Source organism: Pundamilia nyererei, unplaced genomic scaffold (assembly GCF_000239375.1).
Source record: "Pundamilia nyererei isolate P.nyererei 1_Seehausen unplaced genomic scaffold, PunNye1.0 scaffold00127, whole genome shotgun sequence".
NCBI lineage: Eukaryota > Metazoa > Chordata > Actinopteri > Cichliformes > Cichlidae > Pundamilia > Pundamilia nyererei.
This window is the reverse complement of record NW_005187528.1, coordinates 1,630,430-1,643,173: the sequence shown is the minus strand read 5'-3', so window position 1 is coordinate 1,643,173 and position 12,744 is coordinate 1,630,430. Positions and strand designations below refer to the sequence as shown.

Here is a 12,744-nt window from a genome sequence, read left to right as displayed (position 1 = left end):
TGTGTGTGTGTGCTGGCTCAGTTTAGTCTCTGACCATTATTTCAGAGGCTTATTACAAGCTTTCCTTTGTATTTTGTGGTCTCTTTATATTTGTGGTCATTACTCAGATTTCCTAATGCCAGTGGTGCATTCATTCTAAACAAATGACAGCAAGATTGGATTCAAAGGTAATCTGGGTTATGGATGGAAAACTATTGTCTCCATTGCCTGTTTTTTAAGGCCAGCATTTTGCTCTAAAGCCCTCTTTGTTTAAGGTTCATTACTAAGGCTCATACTTTTGTCTGAGTTCATATCAAGGCTTGTAGGAGTCTGCTCTGTCATTTCACTGTCTGTCATCATAGGCCTTGGCTAACGATGCAGATTGAAAGATGGTGCTTAAAAGCCACTTCCTAAGGACAAAAATGATGCACCACACACAAACTTGGTTGGAGATCCTTTTCTGTTACAATGGAAAGTGTAAAGCAGCCCAGTGCTTTGGTGGCCCAGAAGGAGGGAACTCTCAGCTGCAGTCACAATTGCCTTTTCCCATGGGGACTCAATAAATTAGGGCCATTTTATTTTCACCCTATGGCTCATCTGGTCTTTGCTACAGTGTACTCTTGTTTGCTTGGCTTGTTCACTGGCTGACGGAGAGAAACAGCCTAAAGAGCTGTGATGTAATTTCATTGTAAAGAGTATAACAATCTTTGGATGTTGGGGTCATCTAGTTTTCATCTAGTTTGTTTTCACCTGTCTGGTTCCCCTCCTCCTTGCACAAGGTTGTATTTGTCAATATGGTCTCCTGTCCTTACTACCCTCTATGTTTGCCACAGCTGCTGGCAACATGCGTGTCAGACAGCCAGACACAACACCAGCAAGGGTTAGAACTTGTGATGGCTGCATGCACAGTACTGGTTCTTGCCCATGTTTGCTTGTGCTGACCATGGTATAGTCCTGGTCCTGGTTGGCTGACTTTGCTGGGTCTTGTTGCCAGGCCAGGTTCTCCAGCTCCACCCCATCCCAGTTAGTAAATTTGTCAGCCTGGCTCTGGGTAATAGGAACACAGGGGGGCAGCTGCCACATGACATCAGTGTCTGTTGAATGTATTCAAACGTGAAGACTCGCCCTGACCAGACCCTTTTGTTTTCACACACAGTTACTCCAATGTTACTGTTTGTTTATATACTCAAACACTGCTCTTTAGGAATGATCAAAACTGCTGGGTGTTTGGTGTAATAGATTATTGTTGTGCAATGACGTCTTCATTTCTTATGGGGGTTGGCAGCATGTTGGCCTGTGTTTCAGTGATGCATGCAGAATACCGATTACAGGATCGATATGATCTGAGCAGCTACTGAAATAAGGGCGGGATGGCAAATATATTAAATCTGCGATTTTAAATTTAATACTTTTTTGCAGTTTATTTTTACACAACAACAAATGTTCATCATGTTCTGGGCAGGATACCAGATATGTAAACTACTATATTAGTGGACAAATACAGCAGCTATTGTTGTTTTTTCTTTCAATTGCCTTATATCACTATATCATAGCCCTGATGAACTTATACCACCTTCTTACTCATTGTTATAGTTGTATGAATCAAATAGATGACTACAACCTAGAGACAAAATGATTTTTGCTAGGTTTTGGACAAAAAGTTCAAAATAGGTTTTAAAGCTGCATTTCCCACTTCCCTGTGATACAAGTTTTTGGTCATATTTCTACATTATCAGATTTGATGCATGAGAACAAAAGCTCCTAATTACTTCATAAGTTTCATCACCAAATGACAAGACGGTGAGAGGTTGTGTGAAGTCAGGGTGTGTGCTCATGGAGGGGCAGAAACAAATTTAACATCACAAGAGAGGAGAGTAGAAAAGAAATGTTTTGCATTTTGATGCAATTTAGGAACCCCCAACCTGTGATGTTAAGTAAAATAATCAAGTCCTCATTATACCGTATTTCCCGGACTACAAAGCGCACCTGAATATTAGCCGCACAAGCTAAAATCAGGGGAAAATTCTGTTTTGTACATACATTAGCCGCACCTGACTAAAAGCCGCAGGTGTTTCAATGTTGACTTATCATATGTAAGAGAATATGCACAAAGGGAATTGTCAGGAAAGAGATGGCTGTTTGGAGACACACCCCTTTTATTAATATTTTGAAAAACAAGTTATGGGTACATATTTGCATAACTTTTTAGGTATATGTACAAGTAGTGGTAATTACAAGTACGAAACATGTACTGTGCTTCATAAATGAGTAACAAATGTAGTACATAACAGTAACCTATAGCACACCAGAAAAATAGATTCGGACTACCTTTTAGGCTCAGGTGCAGTGACACGGCTTTAACAAGAAGAAAAGTCAGTCATTCACCACCATCTTTCTGTTCTTCCTGCGCACTAAAACCACCAAAGTCCTCTCCTCCAGTGTCGGATACGAACAGGCTCAGGATGGCTTCGTCATCCACTCTCAGCTTCTTTCCTTTGTTGTCGCTTACAAAACCAAAGAAATCCTCGTTGTCAGTGTCAGAGTCGAACACCCTCAGAAGGGCCGTGGCGGTGTCCTCCTCTCCATCATGCAGCAGTCCAGCCCTTCGAAATCCGTTGGTGATCATGGATGTTTTCACACTTTTCCACGCTGTCAGATTCCACCGGTGGAGTTGAGCATAACTTGCTTTTCGCAAGTTTATCGCCGCTCGTCATCCACGACTCCCGCTGAACACGTAGCGTTAATTTGAAGTTTGTTTTTCGCGCTACTTGTACAGCACTATGTTGCCTGGCGGATGGACATGTGACCAACATACCACTCTTGAACCCCGATACTGTGTGTCTGATCACATGCCCTTCCGCCAGGCAACGTAGTGCCGTACAACAGCGGAACAAACAAAACAAATCGTCTTACGATATGACAAAAATCATGGACAATCCATAGAAAAGCCGCACCTGACTAAAAGCTGCAGGGTTCAAAGCTTGTGCAAAAAGTAGCGGCTTATAGCCCGACAATTACGGTAATTAAAATTTCCTCAAGTCTGTGGTTTGTTTTTTTTTTTTTTTTTTTTTTTGTAATCAGTATTCAGGCACACATTTTTTACAGTCAATATAGTAATAAATTAGTCATTTATATTGGTTATCTCCGCAAAAATTCTCTTATTCTTGACCTTTGGAAAAGAAATTGGAAAAGAAAGCCTGCATCTGATGTTTTCTAAACTTACAGCTTTATACATGATAAGTCTATTGTGTCGATTGTTTATTAAGGAATTATTCTTTCCTTAAAATTTTATTGAATTTACATTCTTCTCAAAGGCTCTGTACATATGTACCCTGCCTGCTTTTACAGTTCATCTTTTGCGCTTGGTACTTCATCATCCACTAAACCAGTTGCTAGAAGCTATCCACCATCCAGTTTTTGTGAATAGGAGATTGCTGACGAGTGGCTCCCTTTATCCTGTCAGTCAGTGCAGAGGCTAAGAACACAACACACACACACACACACACACAGCTCATGCCGTATTACTGGGGCTCAGACAGCGTTAAGAACAGATTTTACAGAACAGGGTCATTTCAATCATGTCCCGGTTCTGTTTTGAATTTGGACAGGTTTGCACATGCCTTTACACCCATTTTATTCCTGTGTCTGGTTTACCTTACAGTAAAAATGTAGTTTGTGCATGCCTCGAGAGAGCCGCTTTGTCTCATGCCCATATATGGCTGTGGTTTCTGTTTTTGAGAATGACTTCATATTCAAAGCAACAGAATTGTCTCTGTAGGTCAACTGGGTTTTTTTGTGGGTTTCGGGGGGGGGGGGCTTTTGTGCTGCAGCACTGTTGAATTAATGCTGGCAAAGTCCACAGTGTCACCTGAGGAGTCTCACTGAGGTCTTGGCTTATCAAGGATCTGTTTCCCTGATACGCTCCTGAGGAAATGCTTTGTAATTTGCAATTACAAAAGTTCATGTTTGCTACAAGTAAACTAATAGTGGTATAGTACAAATATTACATGGAAAGCACTGGGCTTTGTCACATTATTGTAGCCTGTAGATGAGGCAGTCAGAGCTGTGGCTGCTTTTTCATGTAGTATTTTGTATGTTATCTTAACCAGCTTTTGTATGTCTTCAGTCCATGTATAGTTTGATCTAGTGTTAACCTCACATACTGCTTCAGGATGTTTCCTGTATTTTGGGCACTGACTTCCCCCTCAAACACTCTCTCCATTGCAGACCATATTCCAGAGGACTTAAGGGACCCGTTCTATACAGACCAGTATGACCAGGAACACATCAAGCCACCTGTCATTCGTCTGCTGCTGTCCTGTGAGCTTTACTGCCGTGTGTGTGCCCTCATCCTCAAAACTGAGCAGGCAGCGTCTCTTCAGTCCCACATGTCTGTCATCCAAGCTCTGTCCAGGAAGGGCATTTATGTGGTGGAGAGTGATGACACACCCGTTACAGAGGGGGACCTGGCCTGTATGCCGATCAAAATGGTGAGTCCAAAATCCTCTCAAATTTTGCAGTATTTTGTGGCAATAACACCTAATATTGTCACCTGCCTGTCTAGTGAGTCTCCTGTCCAGTCGATGGACAGTTAGTAGTACTTGTTCTGCTTTGACACATGGTAAACTGGTGTAGCAGTACATAAGGAAGGCCTCACCCTGCTGCATGTTCTTGTTAGATTGGCCCTCCACCTTGTGGTAGATCTCCAAAGCCTAAAGTAAACTATCTTCTCTCCTGAAAGCCAGTAAGGAAACATGAAATCGGAAGGGCAGGGGCTAGCAGGTTAGTGATGAATGAATTTGTGGAAAAATAAGTTTGGGAGCTGATTTGTTATTTTCACATGTAGCTGCTGCTTGGGTTTGAAATTAAAACGTACTATAATACTGGTATGTTAATGCTTTTATTGATCAGCTGACACATGCAGTCTCATATAGGCCGTGAAACTGTAATAGCAATTACAAAGTGTATCTCAGCAGCACAGATTGTCTATCAGGGGATGAGCTCTTCCTGCTTCAGATGCATTATCTTTCTTCAGTGAAGTCAGTGAAAGTTAGTAGTCCGTTTATTATTATCCAGCGATACCAGCAAACCTAAAAACATCTGTCAGTGCACATAAAACCAAAAACATTTGCAGATTCTTTACATTATCCACTTTGTAAAGAGTTTTAAGCATGCTTTGCTTTAGTACAGTGTCCAGAATATTTGAATATTTCCTGCATCATATCTATTCAAATGGATAAGTGACATTTGACTGCTTGCATGCAAGGTGTGTATGGGGTTACCGTGAAAGGTGTGGGTGTGATTTTTTTTTTTCCCTCCCCCCCCCCTTCATTGTGCAAAGGTGTTGTTGTGGCTAAACTCTTCAGTTAATTTAATTAACACAAACACTTATTTCATACTATATATGCTTTTGTAATGAGTCTTTTTCCACTACTTACAGGTTACTCATATCTTTACTAACAGTTTGCTCTTTTTACACAAGTTAAAAGATAAACATCATTGTGATGTTAAAAGATGATACCACAGTATCAGATAAACCACCGTGTGTTTTTTATGTAAATACAACAGGAGGCAGAGGTTAGTTGTCAGTAATTATTATTACTGATGAGCTTACTCTTTTCTACTGGTTGTTATTGATAACACTGTAGATATTTTGGTTACTAAATCTGAAAGAAGTTGGTTATTTTAGAATTATCCAAAAGCAGAGTTGGGCATAATCAAATTAATAATTTGGCCAAATCCCGCACCAGTGCAACAGTGTCAGACACTGCAATTTTAATCACAGTTTAATTGGCACTCCTGCACAGTGTAATCCTGCAACTCTTTGGTCATTGAATTGGCCACTAGTTTAACACAAAGGTCCCCATTCACTTCTTAACTGACAATACATATAAATATGTTTATTTAAATAATATGGCTACAACTTGTGTTGATAAAAGCAGAGTGAAGCAGCACCAGTTTAAACATTTTCAAATATGAAATTCCACCATCGGTATAAATGAATAATTTGCACTGGTTACATTGTTTTGTTTTTTAATTTTATTTGAATCATTCTAAAGTATACCTGGAAATATAGAAGTTAGAGATAATTCTGGTCTTCGAAACAGAAATTGACATTAGGTAATCTTTGTCAATAACCAACACTAACTGATGCAGTTATCTCATATTCAGTAAATTTGTGGCCTTGTGTATGTTCAGTGTCGAGGTTAAAAATCAGCTTTGATTAACGTATTTTTAATGCGCTGCTTTTTTAGTGGCCTCTAAACACTTTATATATTCTCTGAGGAAGAAATGCATTCCTTACATGCAAACTTTTGAGGTAGGCCTTTCTAATACCTCTGAATGAAGCATGCTGTAAAATTTGTAATGTATTTGTTTGCTGAGAGGTCATTTGACTCTTACTCCATACACAAATCCTAAATTAGAAAGCCTGGGTTAACAGGTAAAGTCAATGACCTCTACTGCGATACTCGTTATCTAGGAAAGCAGTTTTAGGTTTTGGTGATCCAGCTAACACAAAAAAGCCTGGCTATGGTGAATTTGATTTGTAGTACATCCCTTTGACACATATTTTAACAAGTAAACTTTAATTAAATGTACATAAATCAAACATAATGTGTGATAGCTCAAGTTGACGTGAGCAACTAAGGAGTAAGAGAGATGCACTATGATTTTTTTATTTTTTATTCATTTTTTGCATTGGTCAGTTTTCCAATCACTGCTGCAATCATATGCAAAAGCAACATACTTTTAAAATGACTCTCCGCTGGATCATTAAAAAATAGAAATCCTGCTAAATAAACTGATCTCTGTGCTCCCTCAGAGTGGGGGGGCATTAGTATTAAGAGGTTTGCTCTTGTGTTAATACCTTGTTGAAATGAATTTATTGTGTCTGGTATTTTTCTCACCTTCATTTTCATCCATCTGTTGGAAAAGCTCCTTAAACGCTCAGTTTAAATGCTTATCCAGCCTAGCTGTCCTCCCTTTCTCAAGCTTTCTACTTAGCAAAATGGTAAAGATGTTGGTGACTGGGTACTTGCCCTGTTGACCCATTTAGTTGTCTTGAGGCAAGTGTAATCCTTGTAAGATTTTCACAGATCACCTCATAATGAGGTTAAATGCCCTCTGCATTTATTCCACATCTGCACAGCTTGAGTCACCATGGCAGATCCGTGTGAATGAATGCAGAACCCTTGGTGATGAAATACGATGTATCACACTTTAACTAAGAGCACTTCACACAGGATAGGATGAACACCAACAGCCTCATTTGCTCTTAGACATCTCCCTACTTCCTACCCCTTTGTTACCATGGAAACCAGCAGTGGTGTAGAGCAGGCCTTTCCTCTGCAGGCTGGCTCCTAAGTGATGTACGTCTGCTTTTCCTCCCAGCAGTCTGATACAATAATCCAGGCAGGCCGGTATGTAAGCGGCCAGACACAAAGCCAAGTGAGGATGTCAGAAAATCCTGAACAGGACACCACTTATCTGTGACAGACTGTTGAAACCCCCACTGCCATATTGCTGACTTGACAAGGTGTTTCCATAGCAACCTGTGTTTTCCTACTTTGCGTGTCTGTTTAAATGAAGGGGATCCTACACCTACAGACACTTCCTCTGCACCTTGCCTGTCTCTTTTTTGGGAAACAGCTGGGGCTTGAAAAATCCTGTGAAGCTACCCTTTGTTGTAGACCAATTTATACTATAGTGTGTGCGCACACATGGTCAGTGTGTACACACAGAGCTTGGGGCACCAGCAGCCCCTGCTCCACATGGGGCTACATGCTGCATTGTTGAAAGCCGTGGTGTTATAGGAGAACAAAAGATTGAACATCTTACACTTTCATGTATCCTAAATATGCTATTTTGATGTTATTTAATGTCAAGTTTAAATATGTTTTGTTGTTTTCTGCAGACCACATTGGATGTTTTAAATTGAATTAAGTATGTTGTTGTTCAGAATCAATGGGCTTTATTTATAGTGTAGTTAGGGTAAAGAATAATATTGGCTTCTTTTTTTGGGGGGGGGGGTTCCTCTCTGCTCTTGTAGTATTATATCCTGCTAAGACTTTGAGCCATTTTAAATTTTGGAGAATTTAGTCAGGGTTTTCCTGCCCCACATGCAGAGCAAAAATGAAAGGGCTGTCTTTCTTACCCTTTACGCTGTTGTAAGTAATAAGTGTGGTTCAGCCAAGAGAGCTGCCTGATTTGGCAAATTAGAGCAAAAGTCTCACTCCATCGACAAATGTTTACGTTTTTTACCCCTCGGCCTATTATGTTATGTTATGTTATGTTCATTGGTGTCCAAGGAAGCATTTGAACCACAAAAAAACTAAAAGGGCTCCTAAAACTGTTGTAGGTACAGTGGTTGCCTCCGTCCCCAGACCTCGCTCTATGATTCTCTCAGTGTTCAAAGATTCAGTTGTTTGCAAATAATTCTCAACAAACCCTAAAAGCCCCCAAAATGGTATTTAGGTCAGCCCTACCCTTTAGTTGGCTTCTTTCATGAAAACGTTTTAGTCTGATTTTGAGACCAAGAGCTACCAGAGCTAAGCAGTTTTTAGATTCCCGTATGTACAATAGTCATTCCTACTTTGTTTTCTTAACTTTTCCATGTCTCAGACAATACCATGTTAGTTTGTTTGGAAATGTATTTTAGTGTTGTTTGTGTTCATGTAGGTCATTCAGTGGAGAAAGCTCTGAATAGCTCTCATTTGTTATGTTAACAAGCCTAATCTCTGTGCACTTCCATCACCAATTGGATTAAGCTAGCAGTGTGTTGCACAAAGCACTGCTTGAAACTTGTGTGTGTTGTTATATATGTGTTTTGTAATAGTTTTGTTATAGTTTCAGGTGCTGCCTGTGATGTTTTACATAAGTAACAATACTTAGTAGTGGACTTTTACAAAATAAAGATTCACTAGCCAAAGGGAATTTAAGATTCCCTAGTATTTGATTGGATCTAATTAGCACTTTGACCATCGAGGATCAATATTTTGACTTTTAGGCATCAGCTGTCGGCTCGCTGGGTGATGGGATGCCCCTGCTGGGCCTCTTGATTGCATTAGGAGTTGAAGAGCGGGTTTAACATTGGACACCTACTGTGCCGACTGAGAGACTTCAGCTTTGATTAAGCCATTGTGGTTATTTAAAGCTTCACACTTGTTTAAGAACCTCCTGGCCGTACCACTGAAGCCACGGATAGCAACATTATTTAATAAGTCTATTCTGTGTATTCACAGATGTTAGTGGTTGTTAAATAGTAGGACGCTTAGTCATTACTAACTTTTAAAACAATATAGGTGCTGCATGAATGGATGGAAGATGAGTTGTGGATTACTAAAGCATATATAGAAAAGCTCTGTTAAGGCTCCAAAAGAAATGTTTGAAGTGTGATAAACTATGTGACGTGAGAGAACCCTGGAGCGCTATGGCAATAAAGAAGGAGAAAGTCCAAGTGAAGAAACAGAATCAGTTGTGTCTAAAGAGGATCCCAGAAAAGGGACGGCTTTCTAAGGTGTTCCCACCAAAGTGATGACAGTTAAAAAAGCGAACAAAAAAGCAGCAACGCTCCAGCGGAAACAGTGGAAGTTCTGAATATCGTTTCCTCTCAGACACTCGCTGTGACTCAAGTAAGAAAAATAAATAAATAAAACTGTTTTGACATCAAAGTTGATACGAAGAAAGACTAACACACAAAAAGGAGACGGGTGGAAGACGAGAAGCGTCTCGGGCTGTTTCTCATCTCCGTTTGAAATGAGAAAATCCCTACCAAAAAAAACAAAAAACCCCCCCCAAACAATCCAATCCAGATTTTCCTGTGTCTGTGGGATGGTGCGACGAAATTAGCCAATGAATGATGACACCCAGCATTAATATGTAGTTTTTATGATAATTTAACATATGGTGTTATGAGACGAGGAACATTAAAATTAAAAAGTTTAATGGCTGCAACATTTAGTTTTTTTTCCTCTTTCCAAGCAGTTGCATATTTTATAGAAGTGAAATACTGAGTGTTTTGTGGCTTTTAGTGTCTTTGAAAACTGTAAATGATTACCAAAAAAAATACCTCTTGTTCTGCTGCATCGGTGATGATTGTGCTAATTTAGAAAAGTGTATGTTAAAAGAACCCTGCTATAGGTGCTTAGGTTCCGTATAATCATCTACCTAACACTTTGTAATGTTTTATGTTTTGGGAACTTTAAAATTTCTGCCTGTTTGCATTGGAATCTGAAAAAAAATACAGCAGGATTGAACTGCCATGTGCTCTGCTCTTGACTTTCACTCAGAGTGCTCACATGCCCATGATCGATGCCCTGATGATGGCTTACACAGTGGAGATGATCAGCATAGAGAAAGTGGTGGCCTCTGTCAAGCGCTTCTCTACCTTCAGTGCCTCTAAGGAGCTGCCCTTTGACCTGGAGGATGCTATGGTTTTCTGGATCAACAAGGTATAGACACTCATGACCCAGATAAGACGCACAGCAGGATATTATCATCATTATTATTAAACTTTTTCACAACAAATCTTGTTTAGGCTTTTTATCCTCTAAAATCCAGCTGGCTTTATTCCTGGGGCTCTGAATAAAGTGGTCCACTTATGTCATTGATGATTGGATATAGTCCAATAGACAGGAGTCTAGGTCTGTTACACGCACAGACTCAAGTTCATGTTGTAGTTGTCTTTTGAAAGAACATTGTCAGTCTATGGGAGATGGGGGATATAGTCCTAAAATATTTTTTCCACATTAATCTGCCAGAATGCACATTTTGTTTTTATCATCTTGGAAATTTTAATCTAATTATTCTGATATTAACTGTGATATAAATCTCTTTATTCATGAGACTAAGAATATGTTCTTTAGTCTACTAGCGCAATATTTAAATGGTTTACATTTTTTTTGGATTAAATTTCAGAAAAGCAATTTGTTCTAACATTGTCAAGTTTGCGTCAAGAAAATTCTGACCTGATTAGCAATTTCTCACTAGGCAGTTGTTTAATTTTGCTCCAAATGCCTCACTAACTAACTGCTATATCCAGAAAGCTCTTCTCTAAGGTTACTGGCCACTATTAGCATGAAACTTATCGCAAAAAAGTATATGGCAACCTCTTTGCAAATGTTTTGTCCCTAGCATATTGCCGTGGTTATCTATCATTTGTACGGATTACTTACCAAGCTGTTGTGAATTTGTGAAAAGTGCACCGCATACCTGAAACTGAAACAAGTTGCTTTGAAAGTGAAATGTTTTGGTTATAGGCTGGGGTGCAGCTTTTATTTTGAAAGTGAATGTTTTGTTTCTGCCTTGCATCACACTTTTTCAAATTTCACTACAGATGTCATTCAAGCAAACTACAGGCAAGCATAGAAATCTATTTGCAATCAAAATATCCACAAGGAGGTTTTTGTTGCTACATCCTCTTTGTCAATGATTTCATCCACTGTCAGCCAGCAACTCGCGGGAACAATTTTCCAAACAGTAGCTTAATATGCAGTTTCCATTTGCATTCAGTGGTCGCCAGATAGTTGCTAACCGGTTCCTAGCCCTCTATTACCATTCAGTAGTGTGGTTTATTGACTCCATGCAAACATACTAATAATTGTTTTGTTATTCTTTTTTTTTCTTCTGCAGGTAAACATGAAGATGAGGGAGATTGCAGAAAGGGAGCACAAAGTCAAGCACCACCCACTGGAGTCCCCTAGCCATCAAAAGGTAAAGCCACTCAAAAATAGGTTCCTTTATTAGAAATCTCCATGTCTTATCCAGGTGTGTCAAGCAATCACTTGTTTCAAAACAGCAACAGCATCCTTAGCGCTCACATGAATGTTTCTCCCTAATGGCGTTTTGATGTTGTTCTGACCTTCCTCTACTCTTATCTGTTTAAACTGGAAGCAGATCCAATCCTTTTGTCTCTGACCTCTGACGTGTTAATCTTTCTGCTCCTGTTCCTCATCTGTCCCTCCTTCCCCCTTCTCTTATCCCTGCAAACTGGATAGTCTCCCTCCAAATGGTATTGGAAGCTAGTCCCTGTAAGTTGGATGCCAGGCCCCATAACCCCATTTTCTTCCCCCTCTGCCCTTTGCACGCATAGTTCTGTGTTGATGTGTGCGCACACTCCTCCATGGCTCATTCAAGCTCATTACGTGCTACATGTAGCCAGCGTGTCAGCAGGGGGGAGAAGGCTGACAGCTAGTTTGTTTCTTTTTTTCCCCCTTGTGGCAAATATGTCACTAAGGTGTAAGGTTATTCTAACCTTTGTGTCCAAACTTTTTTTTCCTCTAAGCTATGCAGTGTGTGCTATCTCATTTCAAGCTCAAGTAGGCCATGTGGATTCTCTGTGCGCAGATGTGTGTGGTATTTGCTTGCCTAGTGAGAATACGAGAAAAATCCATGCCTACACCTCTCCTTTGCTTTGCAGACCCATTACTGGCCACATTCTCTCACTGATCTGCTTTGTCATTCTCCCTCCAGTTTCTCTCTTCCGCTCTCACGCACTGTTTTCCTATATGCCCACAATCTCCTGACAGTATCTCTGCTCTGTGTATCAGCCTGATGTCATGCACGAGCTGGCCCACTGCATGCTGGGGCCAGAGGAACTCTCCGAAGCGGTACAGTGATCCCTCCTAGTCAGGAGACTCACTAACGTAGAACTTGTCCTGTAGTACAGCTTCTTGTTTGGTTGTTAGTTTCACCCGTGACTTGTGACAACAACTGCCCCAGCATAGTTTTGTGGAATACCCTCCATGAGCGAGATTAAAGTTCATT

The 12,744-nt window shown here is 40.2% G+C and overlaps 1 protein-coding gene across 1 annotated transcript in view; it reads left to right on the top strand.

The window, feature by feature from the left end:
- The window catches only part of camsap1b (calmodulin regulated spectrin-associated protein 1b), a 31,418-nt gene that overhangs the window by 5,990 nt on the left and 12,684 nt on the right, over window positions 1-12,744 (top strand). The window contains exons 3-6 of the mRNA XM_005743124.1: window positions 4,207-4,469; window positions 10,269-10,430; window positions 11,611-11,691; window positions 12,528-12,587. Of these exons, the coding sequence (XP_005743181.1) occupies window positions 4,207-4,469; window positions 10,269-10,430; window positions 11,611-11,691; window positions 12,528-12,587 (566 nt within the window). The remainder of the gene's footprint in view (window positions 1-4,206; window positions 4,470-10,268; window positions 10,431-11,610; window positions 11,692-12,527; window positions 12,588-12,744) is intronic.